Source organism: Mytilus californianus, unplaced genomic scaffold, assembly GCF_021869535.1.
Source record: "Mytilus californianus isolate M0D057914Y unplaced genomic scaffold, xbMytCali1.0.p SCAF_2, whole genome shotgun sequence".
In the NCBI taxonomy this organism is placed as follows: domain Eukaryota; kingdom Metazoa; phylum Mollusca; class Bivalvia; order Mytilida; family Mytilidae; genus Mytilus; species Mytilus californianus.
The window spans coordinates 99,153,369-99,173,052 of NW_026262668.1; the positions used below are offsets into that span (position 1 = coordinate 99,153,369).

The following is a 19,684-nucleotide window of genomic DNA, read 5'->3' on the forward strand; positions in this document are numbered from 1 at the left end:
TTGTCTGGAAACTAGAAAAATGTTTATTGGGCCCCTTTTGGGCCCCTAATTCCTAAACTGTTAGGACCATAACCCCCAAAATCAATCCCATCCTTCCGTTTGTGGTAATAAACCTTGTCTTTGAATTTCATAGATTTCTATTTACATATACCAAAGTTATTGTCCGGAAACCAAATGTCTTCGGACGACGCATACGACGACGACGACGTGATACCAATATACGATCGTATAAAAACTAGTATCACATCAAATGAATGATGAAGACGAGACAAGTAGGCTTGCGTGTTAATAATGTGATGTCGTAAGAGGTGTCTTCTTTTTAAATAAAAAACAAACTTTAAAAAACTTTTTCAATAAAAATAAATATCTTTTATTATTGTTATATACCTGGACGAAAAAAACATGTTATTCATTTAAATGATAGTTTAAACACATCTAAATTCTTCCTTTCAGTTAAATCATATATAAATCTCTTTTGGTAGATTTCATTATCTTAAATTTTGGCAAAAAGTGTTTGTTCACTCAAATGTACCTGCACAAAAGAACAGGAAAATTAGTTATTGTTATGTGTTAAATCTTACACGTATCGCATTATTACACTTATTTTAAGAAAGTTCCACATATTTGTTCCTCTTATAAACTTCCTTATTAACCTGGTATCAAGTTGGTGGGAGTAAATATGAAGGTATTTTTTTAGTGAAATAACATTTAAAAAAATAACTCTACATGCGTTCAACATTCACCAAATTTAGCTGACAATATCTAGAGTATCCGAAGGTTCATCGTGAGAGACGAGGGGTAAAATGAAGCCTTAAATGTTAAACATACCCGTGGGTTAGTCGTGAGAGAAAAGGGAATACAGAGGTTTAGTTTTGAGACAAACGTGAGTAAAATGAAGCCTTGTGTGTTAAACGTACCCGGGGGTTAGACGTTAGAGAAACGTGAGTAAAATGAAGCCTTGTGTGTTAAAAGAACCCGGTGGTTAGTCGTGAGTAAAACAAAGCCTTATATATATATATATATATATATTAAACGAAGCCGTGGGTTAGTCGTGCACACTGATTTGCGTACCAGTTCATTTTGGGGTCCTCTTCGCGGTCCGCGTTTAAACTATGTCGATTTCTTTGAAAAATTAGAGACAATGATTTAGATTTTAATAACTAAAGTTTCAAGTGTTGGGTGTAAATTTCAGGATAAAAACAATATATGTATAAACCGAAATGGTACAAGCACACCAAAAAATTGAATAATGCTATATATATTACAAAATACTTTAGCTCAAACATTTTTTATTTATAAACATATGGCCTTATTGTGATAAATACGAGGACCGACATCCATTTATTAGGTAAACAGCTATGATCATGAAAAACATATTTTTATATAAATGTTTTCAATATATTTGGTTATAAATTATTGATTCCTGTAGCACGGGACTTGACATACCATTGGCCAATTAATATAATATAACATTGTGCGTTCTTATTTTTCAGTACACATATCTCTTTGCGATTGTTCATCTCGTGATATCACGGTCTACAAATGACGTACACACGAATTTAGATAAAATGAATGATGTTTGTGAGTTCACAGTCAGTAAATCGTCAAAGGAAAACTTCAAAACGGAATGGATCAATTCTGATAGTTTGATTGCAAAATTTACATTTGAAATATATGATCGAAATATGAAACCAATGAAATATTCTAAATCAAATGAGACCTTCTTGCCATTAGAATGGAGTGTGACTCTTGGTCATGAAGCAAAAGGAAATTTATATACGTCATGGATGATAGACAACTGGCTTTACTCATTTGGTCTTTTAGACGCAAGAACTTTAACGGATATTACAATACAGCTTTTAAGTACTTCGCCGTCATGTCAGATCAAATTTGGGGAGAATGAAACAGTTCAAAGTATAACAACAGCTTTACATACCCTGTCTGTAAAAACCTGGCGAGAACATGACAAAAAAATGAAAAATATAAGGACTTATTGGTGTTTCTATAGTGCGTACCCTCGCATAACAGATTCTGCCTGGTATACAGCAAAAATTTATTTTGGTTTTGCAATCAGAATGTTTGGATATAGATGTTGTTACAAGACCAGAACAGAGCTTTTTGAATGCACCGACGAAAACGATAGTCGATTAAACCAATATCAGCTGATGCCATATTACGTTGGAATGGTCTTTTTCTGCTTTTTCCCTATTATGTTGATGAAATGCAGTGCTCGCTCTATGAAATCTGGAAGCAAGATCAGAACTGCAAAGCAAAAATCCTACCAGAGTTTTGATTTCGACGACAAATATATATATTTACAAAAAAGAAGCCCCGTTTCTGTGGCTAGTTTATTCCTTGGTATTTGTGGATTGGGCTTTAAACATCCAGTTGCTGCTACCAGGATACGACGAATTGTTTTTGTACTAGGACTACCATTATTTGTTTATTTGGAAATTCTTATGTATTATATCGGATGGCCTGAACTTGCACCGGCTTTGGTGAAAAATAAAATACCATTCGGCTTTTCATCAATTCTAGGTGGTTTGAGTGAAAGCCGATCTTTATTTCTACCGATGTTTGGAGGCCCTTTTATAGCTCTGTTTCTGTATTTTGTAGCTGGTATTGTTCTTTTAGTAATACCCGTTGACCATGGGTCACATATTGAAATGGGTCTCCCATCAGATAACGGAGAATATTCGTCTCTGCTGTCAATGAATGTTGCAACAATCGAAAAGTTATCTTCAAAGTGTTGTCTCAATCGTACAGGTTATCATAAAATTTATTGTGTCCTACGATCTAATGTTTTCATGCTTATTAATCCCAAATTTTGGAGTTTCGTTATCGGTTATCAAATTATGCGTTATCAAAGAAGTTTGAGCTTTTTTAATGATCAATGTAACTTTCCTATAGTAGTATTGCCAATTTGTATATTTCTATTGCCATTGTACATACTATTGTGCTTTATTGAGTTGTGCCTAGTTATAATATACTATGGGTTACCTATGATTTCATTCCTATTTATATGTGTCAGAGGTTATACATTGAGTCTGCATCGCTATTTCACACAGAAACATTGTGTTTTAACAGCCATATTCATGTTTATCACAACTATACTATATTTGTATTTTCTTTTTATGTGTTGTATTATAATACTGGCATCTTTCACATTTTTGACATGTATTGTATTTTTTGTATATCTTTCGGTTGTGATATTTCCTAATTATTCTTTCACGTTTGTTTATTCATTTTTCATGCTTTTGTTCTTTGTATATCGGATTGGTTCTGAAATAGAACACGACTACTTTGAATTGCTTCTTAAAACAATTAAAGCTGTCAAATACATCGGTGAAACACGAGAGGATGTAAATTATGTTGTGACCGAACCTGGAACTGAATTAGTTAATATTGAGATGCTTTCTACGGACAATGAGGGACGTAGAGTCCGTGAGAGAAGACAGTTACCAGGCATACCCAAAAAACTGTTTGAATTTGTCACTCGGAAGCATCGCCCTTTACACATTTGCATATTCTTGTCAGTTCTGCAGATAGCTTTGATGTCATTTCTCATCTCGGCATCAATCGTTTTTGTTTCACAGTACGTCAGACCGATGCGGACGGATGAATCTAGTGAAATACTGCATGTCTTAAGCGTTTTGCTGATAACTATTCTACCAAATCTGATTCACAGCTTTTTCACAGAGAAGATCAATCCAAAGGTTAGAAAACTGAAAATAAGACAGACCGTTATTGAATTCTATCAATTAGAATTATAAACTAATAGTGGACCACTGACCTTCGTATTTGTTCCACTCAGTCATTTTCGTAAGAGACATTGGTTCTTAACTTTTTTATTGACCGGCATAAAACAAAAATATCGAGAAAAAAACAAAGACTATGCATAGGAGCCGAACACAACTGTTGGTGACATATTCAAACTCTAAATGATCTATGATAATTTATTATTAGAAGAACACATTGAACGAACATTAATTTCATTGCTACAGTATCAAAATATTCAAATACATAAATTTACTTCTGAATTGTTTGTTTATTAAAATGTCCTGAAAGTAACATTCGTTTATGACAACAGATAAATCTTTTCTATATATCTATCGAAACGGCTGTTTTATGCTATAATTATTCTGCTGAAAACATAATGTTGCCGGTATGTCACAGGACACATATGAAACTGTGATACTCTTAATTCTTGCAAATTCTATTAAGATGTTTTTAATGACCCTGCTGGTGAAATAAATATATGACAAATTGTCCATTCTCTTTCAGAAACATAAATTTATTAAAGTCATGCAAAAGTTGTTTACCAATACTCGAAAGTTCGTAAATTGTTTTAGAATATACAATAAGAAAACTTGAGTAAGACCGTGTGCGTCGACCGGGTAAACGTTTTCTGTTATGAAAAGCATTACCCGTCATTTGAATAATAACTTCTCTTGTGTGTGCCACCATTCTCTGAATTTTAGGCCAGTTTGTACTAAGATATTCTTGGCCCTCATTCCTATCCACATTAATTTTTTTCACTTTCAAAAATTATGGGGGCGGGATCAATATACCGTTATTTTCCCATCAGACCGTACTGGTTACCAGAACTTTGGAAACACCAAGCAAAGTACTTCATATCTGAGAAACAGGCAATATATGCCCTCAATTTTAGAATGCATTCATACATTTTTGTAATATTCAAAATTATCAATCAATATGTGTTCTACAAGGATCACAAGTCCTTTACCTTTCATTTGATACCTTAATTACTAAAATATATTCTACATAGTTTGATATTTACACATATCCGTAGGAACTTTTTTGTTTTAAATATGTACTACTTGTCAGATTTGGTAGTGTTACATCGAATCATTTTGCAAAGAATTCCGCTCAAACCGGTGCTAGGGGCCGTCTTAAACCTGCAGTGAGATGAGATTTTTTTGCTCCGTGTTGAAGGTGCCACTGTGACTTTGAGATGTAAAACAGCCACAAAAGCGCTGTTCCTTTTTTCATTATTTTGTGTCTTGGATGGATACTCCATATCCTTTGTTTTTCTATGAAATCAAAAATGTCACGATAAGGAACTGTTTGACTCTTTTTTTCACTACAAACCTTAAAAAACGACAAGACCAATGGCGCCCCATTGATAGCAGACTAGTTGTGGTACTGTTATAAATCACAGTTTATGGCCAAACTCAGTGAAGACCCGCGTAAGTTGCCTTTACCTGATAAATTCAACAACACTTATCGTTAACTTGATATTTTTTTCGTTAAATAATCAAGAATTTTCTAAATATACTTGCGAAATTTACCTAAAGGAACTTACTTTAATTAAATCAAATATAAACGGTAATAACTATCCTTTCCTAGATTTAGATATTTCAGTATTAAACGGGAAACTCTACATAGAAATTTACGACAATAGGGACGAATTTTTGTTCCTTATTGTTAGTTTTCCTTTTTTGGACGGTGATGTTCCTTTGGCACAATCTTACGGTGTTTATATTTCACAACTTGCTCGCTATGCCCGTGTCTGTAGTGACGTTTTGGATTTTAATAAACGTAATCTATTTATTACTGGTAAATTATTGAGTCAAGGATTTCGTTACCACAAATTAATTAAAACTTTTACTAAATTATTCCATAGACACAATTATTTGGTTTGCAAGTTTGGCTGTATTTGTAAAAGACTTATTACAAACCGATAGCACATTCTAATTTTTACTGTGATGTTGTTTACCGAACCGGTAAATTTAGATACGATCCGGGTTAACGTATCGATCTTTTAAATAAACTTATCCTAAAAGGTTAACAAGTCAACACTGTAATCAGATCTTTGAATTTTGTTTTATCGGTATGAATATTGATTCAGTAAATTGAAACAAAAAATAGTTTTATTGTTATACACATATGTACATTCACAGTTCTACAATCTGTCATTTAGTATATCTTGTCATTGCACAAGGTCATGTTTTACTCTGACTGTTAATGACGTCTTTACACTAAATCCATTGGATGTTGGATGTGTACTGGTTGATATATAAGTCTTAGAAACATGATTTTTTATTAGTTGTTATAGGATTTGAACTAGCATTCAGTTAACTGCGAGTACTCTCAGAAATGTACTTTGTGTCTTTTGTTTTTGTGTTTTGTTTTTATGTGCTTTGTATCGATCTGACGAGTTAAGCCCATTTCAACTGATTTTAATAGTATGTTCTTATGTCGTTCTTTTACACCACCGTCCAAAGATAGAAAGGTTGCGCAAGGAAACATATTTAACCCCGCTACATTATGTATGTGCCTGTCAAAAGTCAGAAGTCTGTAATTCAGTGGTTGTCGTTTGTTGATGAATATCATATATTATTTTTAATTCATTGTTTTGTACATAAATCAGGACGTTAGTTTTCTTGTTGAATTGTTTTACATTTGTCATTTCCGGGGGCCTTTTATAGCTTACTATGCGGTATGGGTTTTGTACAATATTGAAGACCGTACGGTGACATATAGTTGTTAACTTCTATGTCATTTGGTCTCTGGTGGAGAGTTGACTCATTGGCAATCATACCACATCATCTTATTTTTATGAGAACATGCCATTGGTCTTTACCTAGCGATATCGCTAACAGTTTTAAGCATTTTAGCACTGCTTTATGATATTATTGCGCTAAAACGCTCGTTGAATATTGCATGCTAGCCTTTGGTAGGCATGAAATATAGCATTGCTATACGAAAAATATAATCGTTCTGTCAGGCAAAATCTTTATATGTAATAGAGGACAATTTCAAAAGAAAACACAAGACTCGGCAACACACGAACTCGTACAACCCAGATTGATTTCACGTTCTCCTGAAAACTTGCTCCGATAGTGATACTTGTTCATCACCACGTTAAAATCCGATAAATTGTAGTGAGCGATAAGGTCTCATGCTATAGCGGATTTATAGATACTCCTTGTCTATCACTAAAACATATAAAAATCCATAAAAAATCCTTTGACCTTCGCAGGAAATTATATTCGTTCTATAATATCTGTACACTAGTAATATCTGTGCATAATATTGAATTAATGCGTGTTAGTTTTGAATGCCAAATGTCCGTTGGTCTGAATTAAAGGGTTATCGGATAAAAACAAGGACATCAACAGCAACGGTCGCCAATTGCTTATATGGATTTAGTAAGCTTTAAGTTTCAGACCACAATATCAAAATCCATATCTTTTCAACAAAATTTAGCAATTTTCACAGCTTTCTAAATATTTTACCTTAAGTTTTACTTCATAGAAACCAGGTATATCCTGAATTGTACATGTATCACCTTTCTACATGCCAATTTTCAACCAATGTTTAAAGTCTTGTAATAAAAAACTACCGTCCGGAAGTCAAGTACTACTAAAAATAATCCCTGGTTTTCTGGAAATCTTAAATAAGTAAACTATGGAGCGCATTAGTCCTCAATTTTTAATGCAAACTCGTGGACAAGTAAATTTTTGCTCAAAGTGGTCTTCGTATATTTCTCTTTCACCAAAAGTTTCATTTCTGCAAATTTGTATGTTAGTTTAAGTAACCAATGACATCAAAACACTATTTTTATCAGGGAAGGGCTACTTTTACCTACGTTCTAAATTGAAGTGGGTGAACTGGTGGTCTGACACCTTTATAATTTCAGCGCAAATGTTTTTAAACATGGCAGCAGATTATTTTACAAAGTACGACCAAACATGATAAAATATGAGAAGATGCGGTATGATTTCATTGAAACATTACAACTATATGTCATCGTACGTCCTTTAATAATTAGCGAAACCCATTCCGTGTTGTAAGCTTTAAAGAGCCATGGTATGCTACAATGTAAAACAGTTCAAAAGTAAAAATTTACGAGCTAATTTATGCTAAGACATTAGACGAATAACAAATGTTCAAAACACCTTGGAAAAGAATATGGCCGTTTCAAAAAAAATTTGTCAAGATAAAGGATGCAAACTAGAAGGGATACTACAGGTATGACTGTAAATATACACGGCTCAGTCATTATCGCTGTCTTAGTCAATACCACTGTCCTTTGGGCAGTCCATATATCACGATAATGACCAGTTTTTCAATAACTATTATGTAAATACAGTTTATATTATACATAGGTTTTACATGACACCATATCATAGAGCAACAATACACAGTACTAGGAGTTTAAAATATAATTTACGATCTGAAATAAGGAGATGTGGTATCATTGCCAATAAGACAACTATCTAACAGAGACCAAATGAAGAAGATGTAAGCAACTATAGGTCACCAGACAATGATTAAAACCTATACCGCATATGAGGAAGCTATAATAGACCCCAATATGACAAAATGTAAAACAAGTTAAATTTCTGATCACAGATTTGAAAGATTTGTTATATCTTTTCCTCGCTCATTTCCAAGGTAAGGATGAACTTGCGTTATTATCGTTTATGATTATATTGTAGATGTTTATTCGAGTGAAACATCTGTTGTGGACTTTATAAAGCTTATTTAATCTTAAACCAGTGCCAAAGTGCACAATCTAATGGCATCGTTAAAATTTCAACTTTAATTCCAAACGTCGTGTACTCCATAAGAATGTCGATAGCTTCGGACACCAATTTCAAATTGTTCTTCCTGTTACTAGTATTGCATACTCTAAGATAAACAAGAGCGTATTCTTTGAAATCTGATTTTCCGATAATGATTGAATGGGTTCAAGGTTAGACCAACCCTGCCAGACCGACATATAAAAATAAGAAGATGTGGTATGATTGCCAATGAGACAACTCTCTACCAGCGACATGTATTCTTAACAATTATTTTTACATCAAATTTAGTTGCCCATTTGCTATAGTATCTGAGAAACCAATCTTACCAGGAAAACTTGAAAGTTGGCCAATTTACCACGCAAATGTTGTCAAAGTCAGATGAATCTCGCCAGACTATACACCTTACAATCATTCATTAGACCAAATATAATAGTTGACCTTATACATGTATAAGTAGCATCTGAGAAACAAACTAACGATGAAACTTTAATATTAATAAAGAGGTCATGTTCAGATGAACCCTGACAAACAGACATCAAACTAAATATTATTTTTATATACATATGCACATTCATGGCTCTACAATATGTCGATACCTGTATCTTTGGCATTGCACAAGGTCATGTTCTTCCCTGACTGTTTATGACGTCTTTACACTAAATCCATTGGATGTTGGATGTGTACTGATTGATAATTTAGTCTTAGATTCATGAATTTTTTTATTAGTTGTTACTGGCTTTGAACTAGCTGTCAGTAACTGGGAGTACTCTCAGATCTGTACTTAGTGTCTTTTTGTTGTGGGGATGTATAAGTACCCATGCACGTCCACTCTGTGTTTTTGTTGGATGTATTTCTATTTGTATCCATCTGATGAGTTAAGCCTTTTTCAACTATTTTTTATAGTTTGTTTTTATGTTGTAGTGTTACACCACTGTCCCAGGTTAGGGGAGGGTTGGCGCCTTCAACCTAGTTTAACCCCGCCACATTCTGTATGTGCCTGTCCCAAGTCAGGAGCCTGTAATTCAGTGGTTGTCGTTTGTTACTGTGTTACATATTTGTTTTTCATTCATTATTTTGTACATAAATTAGGCCGTTAGTTTTCTTGTTTGAATTGTTTTACATTTGTCATTTCGGGGCCTTTAATAGCTGACTATGCGGTATGATTTTGCTCATTGTTGAAGGCCATACGGTGACCTATAGTTGTTAATTTCTGTGTCATTTGGTCTCTTGTGGAGAGTTGTCTCATTGGCAATCATACCACATCTTCTTTTTATATGTACTCCTTACAGTCATTCTATTCCAAAATGCAGTTTACATATAATTGCTTACAGTATCTGAAAAAAGGACCTATCCACGAAAACTAAACATTGACCAATGAACCACGAAACTAAGGTCAAGGTCAGATATATCATGCAAGACAGAATGTACCCCTTACAATCATTCAATATACGTTATGTAGACTATAGTTGACCTGTTGCTTATGATATTTACGAAAAAGATCGCTAAGAAAATAAGGTCAATGTCATATGAACCCTCTCAAAATGAGTGCATTTGATGAAAAGATAGTCCTGTGTTTTATGGCTATTTTTTTTACAAATCGATCTATACTCTTTCTGCCAGTTTAAATTTTGACTTCGAATAGGGAGGCAATCTCATTGCCTTTGAAAAGTATTGGGGTAAAAGGCGGATTTATTACTATTATCAGTAGTTGTTTATTAAACGAACAGAAAGGGTCAGGGTGGGGATGAATATTTACAGATAACACAACCATCATACACAATTAGTTATATATTTGTATCTAAGTACCTAATATGAATATATGTGACGTTAAAACCAGGTTTAACCCACCATTTTCTACATAAGGAAATGCCTGTACCAAGTCATGAATATGACAGTTGTCTTCCATTCGTTTGATGTGATTGAGCTTTTGATTTTGCCATTTGATAGGGGACTTTCCGTTTTGAATTTTCCTTGGAGTTCAGTATTTTTGTTATTTTACTTTTTTCTAGTACGGTAATTTCTAAGGTCGGGAGAATTTTATTTTCAAAAGTGCATACAAAAACAGTTGTAAATAAACGCAAAATAAGTGTATGCATGTAATACAAGAGCTTACATGATTATGCGAGAACAACCTGCAAAATCTAGACTCTCTCAGTTTGAGTATATAGAGTTAACTGAGAGCGCTTTGGAGCTCATAAATAATACACTTAAAGGATAACAGGAATTACCAAAATTAATGAACAGTACAACATCAACAACAACACCCGTCTCCTAAAAAAACAGTGTACAAAGAAAGACAAACAACAACGTACAACACTTGCTCCAGATAGCGTGATATCGTATAGGCACGAAATACGTGGGAGTTAAACCAGTTTTATGTACACCCTCTTTGCGTATTAACAACATATGTCCTATGTGACTAAAACACACAATAAAACACTTCACAGTTGAAATAGGATGACCATTAACTTAAACAAGAACACATAGAATGGCGCATAACTTGGAAAGCAGGATCAAAGCTTGCTAAGGTTAAATAAACTTTAAGTTGTCCAGAAGGGCAGGACATTCCTGCTCGAAAAGTGGCGCCCAATTACTCACTACAAGTAAATATACAGAGATAATTCGCATTCGGTGGTGTTACAATTAAGGAAAAGAGGACGGGATTGTGATAACCTATCAATGGTCATCTGTGTATTGTTTGTGTCACAGATGACCATTGATAGGTTATCACAATCCCGTCCTCTTTTCCTTAATCGTTCGAAGCTAAGCACTACATGATTAAGATATTTTCTTTTTCATTTGCGTTTTAAGCTTAATGTCATCATGGCAGTAGCTTAGCCGTAATCGTGGAGGAGACGGATACTCGGACATCCGGAGCAAATTAGGCTCTATGAAACTGAGCATTTCATAGTGTAAAATTCTTGATTTTGAGAAATTCCAAGATTCATTTTTCGTCTAAAGTGATTAGAAGATTGAGGAAACTACTTTAAGAATAAATTTTAAAATATATTAATTTAGAATTATTCTTTAAAGCAAAGACGATAATTCGACACAAACAATACTTTCAGTCCAAGACAGGCGGGGCCTTTTCGATCTATGAAGTCACATGTTTGGCAGTCAAAACAATGAGAGATTTGCGCACTATCTTTTCAACATGCACCGACATTATGTGTACATGTTTTTGACGGGTTGCACAATCTTTATCTTTCTGTGAAGATTTTTCTTATTGTTGTTTGTCTCTTCATTCTTTTCTGTATTCTGTATTACAGGTTAAACATTTTTCAGGAATCAGTGCTGAAAGGACCCAAACTTGAATTCTATCTCCACCTTTGAAACGAATTCAACTCAACCAAGTAAAAGAAGTATAACTGTTAACCCGAAAGTAAGCAACACTACGGAAGCCCATTTAGTATCTCCCAAAACATATAATATGAATTTGAGCTTTTGATTCCGTATAAGTGTGTAATGAAAATATTACAGGACTTCTTCGACATGTCGCAAAATGTAAATTGTATTCGCACATGCTTTGAAATTTAAAAAATAAAAAAAAAACATGTATATTCTGACAAAAAGTCAGGACACTCAAGATGTATTAAAAGAAGAAAATATTTGGAGAAGAGTTAACAAAAATTTACAGAATAAGATGAAAAAAAATTACGTCATTTCATGCGTAATGGGAAATGGTCCCTATAAAATTATTCCTGTTCCGAAACCAGTATAAATAAGCTATTTTCTTTTTCTACATTTAACGTATATTATTTTTATCCAACAGTTTGATGTTCAACCTGAAATGTTTATTTTTATAATTCTCAGTCAAATTTACTTCACTGGAATCAATATTGCAAGGCAGACAGCGAAGAGAACACAAGAATTGACTGTAACGGTTAATAACAATTATTTAAAAACTAGACACCTGCTTTTAAACGAAATTATCGCACAAATGCATTAATACGCCTTTATTCATATTGTAGTATAAAAAGATTCTATAAAGAAATTCTAATCGAATATATAATAGAAATCAATATATTGTGGTGCCAAAATGACCTCTTTCTTTTAGCACAGTAACCAATTGCTGTGTGTCTATACTGTAAGCATATTTCATTGTCAAAACAACAAAAACGTGACAGATAAGACACAAGATTTGAACTAACGAAGTCTTCTCCAATCTTAAAAAAAGAAGCGGAAGATACCAAATGTATATTCAAACTCATAAGTCGTTAACAAACTGACAATACCATTGAAAAAAAATTAAAACGACCTTCAAAGACAAACAGTTTACTAAAGACTGAGCAACACGAACCCCACCAAAACCCGGGGGTGATCTCAGGTGCTTCGGAAGAGTAAGCAGATCTTGCTCCACATGCGACACCAGCTAAGTTGGTTTTCTTTGTACTTTCTATATAAAATGAAGGATTTCAATTATTATCTTTTTCATGTCTATCATTTTGCACAGAGGATAAATGGGAGTATCTAAGGCATGCATGTATACCCCCTCAAACTATTTCTATAATAAGTAAACCAAACTAGATTGAACCCAAACTAGATTAATAGAAAAGAGGCTGTCAGATTGAGAGCAAACCGGATTTTCCTGCATGAAAATGATATTTGCAAATCTGCACCCCCAAACAGGATCAAGTAAAAAATATATATATATATGAATTTTTGTAGGGTTCAGAAATGGAAAGGCCAAAATCAATCTTGACCTATTTATTATAAGTGACATAATATTGGAATTTAAGAGAGTATATTAGTACACACACATTTGGTCAGCATGGGTGGGTAGGCAGAAATCATGAAGTCAATAATGAAAGAAATCTGTTTATGAGATTATAACCTTATTTAATATTAAACCATAGAATCTTGTGGTCACTCAAATAACTTTCCAGAAACCTACTTTAAAACGTTTGTTGTCATGTTTCTTCAAAGTATCACAAGATTTATTTCATCTAGGCCTTTTCAAGTTATCGCATGGGCAACACTCTGAGTATCACTTTACGATACTTAAAGGTTTACATCCCAGCTCCTTTGTTCTTCCAGGGGTGATCTGAGCCCTGCCAGATCACCCCAGCTTGAGCTTCTTTGTTCTGCATGCTTTCCTTTGTTCTGTAACATTTTGGCGGGAATGTCAAATTCACAATAAAACTTAGAAATATTTATACGGAAAAGAATTACTATAAAAATTTGTGTAGAAAATATCCAGTATCTATGCTGGGATTCGAACTCAAGACCTTTGAAATATAGACCTACGAGTCATACCCCTACACCAGGACGACTAGGTACAAACTCTCTGTTAATTAAACATATCTTAACATTGTGTTCGGGGCTCATAAAGTGTATATACTATATAGTAATATATAAAGTATATTATAATGATTGTGTGGCGTTCTGAACTAGATTTTATGAAGCGTAAATGGGTTTTTATCTAATCTAGAACAGCTGGGATGTAAAATAGTTATCCCATTCGGACTTGATGTGTCAGTGTAAGATCACCCTCTGGCCTCCGGCCATCGGGGTGATCTTACACTGACAACCGCGTCCTCATGGGATAACTATTACTTACACCTCATCAACAATAAAAGCTTAAATCGTGAAATTCGAACTTGACTTCTTTTAGTCACAGGAAACAGTAAATTGAATTTGAAAAGATTTCGTCAAAGTGTTTTCAAGTTATTGCACGCACAACGGTCTAAGTATCACTTTTCGCTACTTAAAGTTCTACAACTCAACGATAAAAGGCAAAATCGTGAAAATCGAATTTGACCTTAATCAAGTCACAGGAAGCAACATATCTAAATTTGAAAAGATTTCGTCAAAGCGTTTTCAAGTTATTGCACGGACACTGTTTGGCAATCGCCCGCCCGGCTGCCCGCCCGACGTACATCACCAAATTAATAACCGAAATTTTCCTTTGAAAATCCGGTTAAAAATCACTGGCTATTTTTTTTTTTACTCTCATATCTATTTTTATCGAAAACATTTCCCATCACCGAAATTTGTTCTTCCTCTAATACAGGGAGCACATCTGATTTTATTTAGTGAACTTCTATCTATTAATATACCATAATCTGCACCTGTCATCGTGTTACTGCATATTTTTTTTTACTGCATATTTTATTGAGTGACTGTTATAGCATATTACCTATATAATGTTGTTCAATTGATAAAGGATTACACCAGATTTTGGACATCAGTTATACGTGAACAGTTCGACATTGTTTACGTTCCAGCGACTCTTTTCACAAAAAATCTTACGATTAAAATTGATCGTAAGTTATACTGAAATGTGTATGACTTACGAGTAATTTCACTCTTAAGATTTTTTGTGAAAAGAGCTGCTGTACCTACAATGAATGGTAAGTAAATATAACAACTATAAGGAACACATCAAGGTGTCTTTTTCTAGTTCGTATGTCGCTATTATGTTGCCTCATTGATCACATATCTCCTTGTACATATGTACAATTTGATGCATATAATATTACTATTTGATAGATTTAAAACTGGTTTGCCATTTTAAGATTTTTAGGTATACCATTAAAGAGACATTCATTATATGTCTGTGATACCATAAAGAACTGTGAAAAATGTGGAGTTAAAATCTGTCATTAAGGAAATTTAAAATGTATAGGTGTAAGGTATTTTGCGGTATCCGTAATCCTTGTGATATTTGTTGGATAATCCTTTAGATTTAAATGATGTTTTACGTGTACATTTTCGCATGGATGACAGAACAACTATAAAACACGGTTGATTTGTTTTTCATTTACTCTAAACCAGTATAATCAGTACGACAATTGTAAGTGATGTATATATCATGCATGTTGATGAGATGTACACATTAACACAATCATACAAACGTAATATATATTAAATTCTGTAGCAACGGTGTTCAACAGTGTGGAAAATTTGGCCTAACAATAGAAGTTTAAGGTTCATGTGGACCCTTTGGCTAAAATATCTGCATTTTCACCTAAATATTTATGAGTATAGACAAACATGTGTATCCGGAAAAGTTTGAAGGCATACATTTGTAGCATCCCCTAGATAAATAAATTTCAAATATAATTTATGTTTTAGAAAATTAAAAACTTAACAGGATTTTGCCGTGCACTTTTTTCATTCCTCCAGAAGGTGCCGAAATAAACTTAGTTGGGAAAGAGGTTTGAGAATTTCCCCACAGGTAATAATTGAAGTGAACTTATTGATTGACATGGACAATAGATGAACAAAAGATACCTGACAATAATTGGTGATTTAAACTGTGTACCGGAGTGGACCATATCAAGTGAAACTTAACTGTTTGTTAATTTTATCATCTTCTGCAGGGACGAAAAAAAGTGCACTGCAAAATCCAGTTAAGTTTAAAATTTTCTAAAACATACAATGCATTTGAATTTTGTTTATCTAGGACATGCTATGCTTTAAAACATTTCCAGATGTACAAGTTTGTCTATACTCAGAGTAAATTTCGAGGTGAAAACGCAGCCATTTCAGCCAATGGGTCCACATGAACCTTAAAAGAGGTAGACATGGTAAAGCGAACTTCCCTTTAATGTCATAATTCTAATTTTTTACAAAAATATACCTAATAATTAGAAATATACATTGAAACAGCTTTATTAGTGTACTTTGAGGTTGTTACAACATTATACCACATTTCTGGACATTTAAGTAAATAATGATGGTGATGATTGGTTGGGTTTTAACGTCCAGTGGTCAATATATCATGTATATCAGGATAACATTTTATCGAGAACTGAATACGAACCATGCTTTGTACTAAACTGACACGATGAGTCGGATTTGTAACGAGCTAAATCATAACTGCTTAAGGTCCACAGAAAGACATGGCGCTCGATCTGTACACATTATTCTGTGACGATGAGAGAAACTCATTCTGGCTAAATAATGATGGTGTTCAACATGGTGCATCGAGTACTAAGTTCCTATGAATGAACATCACTGCCAATCAGTCAGGATATGGTTTTTCCTCTCCCATACCATCTTCTTATTTCTCACATTATTCGACTTTTGTAATCGTAACTACTTCTGATATGCTAGACAAGATTTTTATGAATCGTTCAGAAAGCCTTACTCACATGATGTACTTTTGTATATTCTACTTCATTTCTTCATTCGAATGATTTTGAGGGGTTTCTTAAGCATGAAAATTACTTTTTCATATCTGCACACTACAGTACATCTTTGTATGCGTTTCTTCTTCTAAATCCCTAATCAGAATTTAATGAATTTTTCTTAATTTTAACCATATAGTACCATTTTTTCTTCGTGGTCCAAATTTTGGGGTGTTTACAAAATCATGAATTTCCTATGATGTACTATATTGTATCTGCGATCTCTCCTATAAACACATTAGTAGAATTTTTCGAATCTTTCTCAACATCTTCAACTTACAATGCCATAGTGTACAAACTAATTTTTTATCTAAATCATTTTTGGAGATTCCCAGAGCAAATTATAGACCTTGCGATTATTTAATGTTTTGGCAGGGTATTATTTTGTGAATTTTTCTCGCAGTACCTATAGTTAAGTGTTTGAATAGTTTCAATTAACCCCCAGTCTGCCCCCTTATTTATAGCATTCAATACACTGAAAGGAACAGAAAATTAAATTCTTTGTAGACATATCACATCATAGTTTTAGCGGTAAAGTTGATTTAGAAAGCCGTACATTTAGATACGACCCATGTTAACTCATTGATCGGTTAAATAAACTTATTCTGAAAGGATACCAATTTAACACCGTAGTAAGATCTTTGGTTATTGTTTTATTGGTACTTACATAGATTTTGTTTTTAATAGATCTAAACATGAATAAATATGTTTTCCTATACATTTGTGAAATTGTATGGTCCTATATCATGTCGATATTTATTTATATACTTATATTTTAGCCGTTAACAAGGTCAGGTCATGTATTTTGTCAGCCTGTTTTTACGTCTTTACACTTAATCGGATGTGCACTGATTGATACTGTTTTAGGCAACATGATTTATTTATTAGTTGTTATTGGCTTTGATCTAGCTTTCAGTAACTTCGAGTACTCTTAGATTGGTGCTTTGTGTCTTTTTGTCTTTATGTTAGGTTAGTTGGGTTTTTTTGTGTATGCCTTGTGTCGATCTGATTATTCAAGCAATTTCAAACTGAATTTTACGGTTTTTTTTATGTTGTGCTGTTACACTACGGTCCAAGGTTAGGGTGAGGGTTGAGCAAGCACAAACATGTTTATCCCCGCCACATTCTATATGTGCCATGTGCCTGTCTCAAGTCAGAAGCCTTTAATGCATTTACAATGTACTGTGGTTGTCGTTTGTTGCTTTGTGCCATATTTATTTTTGGTTTATTATGTTATTTTTATTGTTGTTGGAATTATTTCACATTTTTGCATCATTGTTGAAGGTCACACGGTGACCGATAGTTGTTTACTTCATTTGCACTCTGTTGAATAGTTGTCCTATTCCACATCTCCATAGACACTTGACACTCTGTATTACTACTGTTTATGGTTGTCAAGATCTGACGCATTGATTGCGAGATCTGCTGTTCACGACAGAAGAAACATGGTGACTGACCAATTCACTCTTGTATATAACAGTAATTAAACAACAGAAATGTTTCTTCTTCTAAAGAAAGTTGTATATGGCCTACATTTATTTCAAGAACATTAATAGAAATCATTGACGAAATTCTCTTGTGTCTTTTGTATTAACAATACGTGAATTATAAAAATACATTGTCATAGAAGTTCTATCAACAAGAGAAAATGCGAATATAATGATCTACCCGTCATTCAAAAAATCATTCGTCGGATCTGTGTTACCGATTGCATCTAACGATACCGTACCGATAGACAGTAATAGGGTGAAGTTAAACTGTTTACGTACTTAACTTTACTATACTAGTAAATAGTACTTAAATTGGAAAACAAATGTCCGATTTACAATGATCATTTGGCAGAAAAGCAGTTGCTTTGCAGCTTTTGATGCTACAGTAAATGATAATTCAAGTTTTTTTTATATTCATTCAGACAAAGAGTACATCAATCACGAGACTCACTTGTTTAACAAAAACTTGTCTTTGGAACAAGTTGCTGATTACTACGACAGATGGGCGGAACATGGAAGATACGATGAGGTTAGACTTAGTATATGCAATGTTAGTTAATTTCTCTAAAATTGCACGATTAAACAGATAATTTTAAAAAATCTATATTTGTGGTTCTAAATTGTTTACCTAACTGAGAACACCTGACTTTGTAACACTCAGTACAAGAAGAGTTCAATCTTGTGTTTCTAATTGTTTACCTAACTGAGAACAACTGACTTTGTAACACTAAGTTCAAGAAGAGTTCAATCTTGTGTTTCTAATTGTTTACCTAACTGAGAACAACTGACTTTGTAACACTAAGTACAAGAAGAGTTCAATCTTGTGTTTCTAATTGTTTACCTAACTGAGAACAACTGACTTCGTAACACTAAGTTCAAGAAGAGTTCAATCTTGTGTTTCTAATTGTTTACCTAACTGAGAACAACACTCAGTACAAGAAGAGTTCAATCTTGTGTTTCTAATTGTTTACCTAACTGAGAACAACTGACTTCGTAACACTAAGTTCAAGAAGAGTTCAATTTTGTGTTTCTAATTGTTTACCTAACTGAGAACAACTGACTTTGTAACACTAAGTTCAAGAAGAGTTCAATCTTGTGTTTCTAATTGTTTACCTAACTGAGAACACCTGACTTCGTAACACTCAGTACAAGAAGAGTTCAATCTTGTGTTTCTAATTGTTTACCTAACTGAGAACAACTGACTTCGTAACACTAAGTTCAAGAAGAGTTCAATCTTGTGTTTCTAATTGTTTACCTAACTGAGAACAACTGACTTCGTAACACTAAGTTCAAGAAGAGTTCAATCTTGTGTTTCTAATTGTTTACCGAGTTCAATCTTGTGTTTCTAATTGTTTACCTAACTGAGAACAACTGACTTTGTAACACTCAGTTCAAGAAGAGTTCAATCTTGTGTTTCTAATTGTTTACCTAACTGAGAACAACTGACTTTGTAACACTCAGTTCAAGAAGAGTTCAATCTTGTGTTTCTAATTGTTTACCTAAC

General features: G+C 33.6%; 2 protein-coding genes across 2 annotated transcripts in view; both read left to right on the plus strand.

The window, feature by feature from the left end:
* Nucleotides 1-652: 652 nt before the first annotated feature.
* On the plus strand, nucleotides 653-4,071 carry LOC127730538 (uncharacterized). The gene is made up of 2 exons (XM_052238975.1): nucleotides 653-685; nucleotides 1,494-4,071. The coding sequence occupies exons 1-2, from the start codon at nucleotides 680-682 to the stop codon at nucleotides 3,771-3,773; spliced, it is 2,286 nt and encodes a 761-aa protein (XP_052094935.1). The 5' UTR covers nucleotides 653-679; the 3' UTR covers nucleotides 3,774-4,071.
* A 10,579-nt stretch (nucleotides 4,072-14,650) lies between these two features.
* The window catches only part of LOC127730557 (methyltransferase-like protein 27), a 29,595-nt gene continuing 24,561 nt past the window's right edge, over nucleotides 14,651-19,684 (plus strand). Inside the window, exons 1-2 of the mRNA XM_052239002.1 lie at nucleotides 14,651-14,908; nucleotides 18,603-18,709. Of these exons, the coding sequence (XP_052094962.1) occupies nucleotides 14,902-14,908; nucleotides 18,603-18,709 (114 nt within the window). The 5' untranslated portion in view covers nucleotides 14,651-14,901. The remainder of the gene's footprint in view (nucleotides 14,909-18,602; nucleotides 18,710-19,684) is intronic.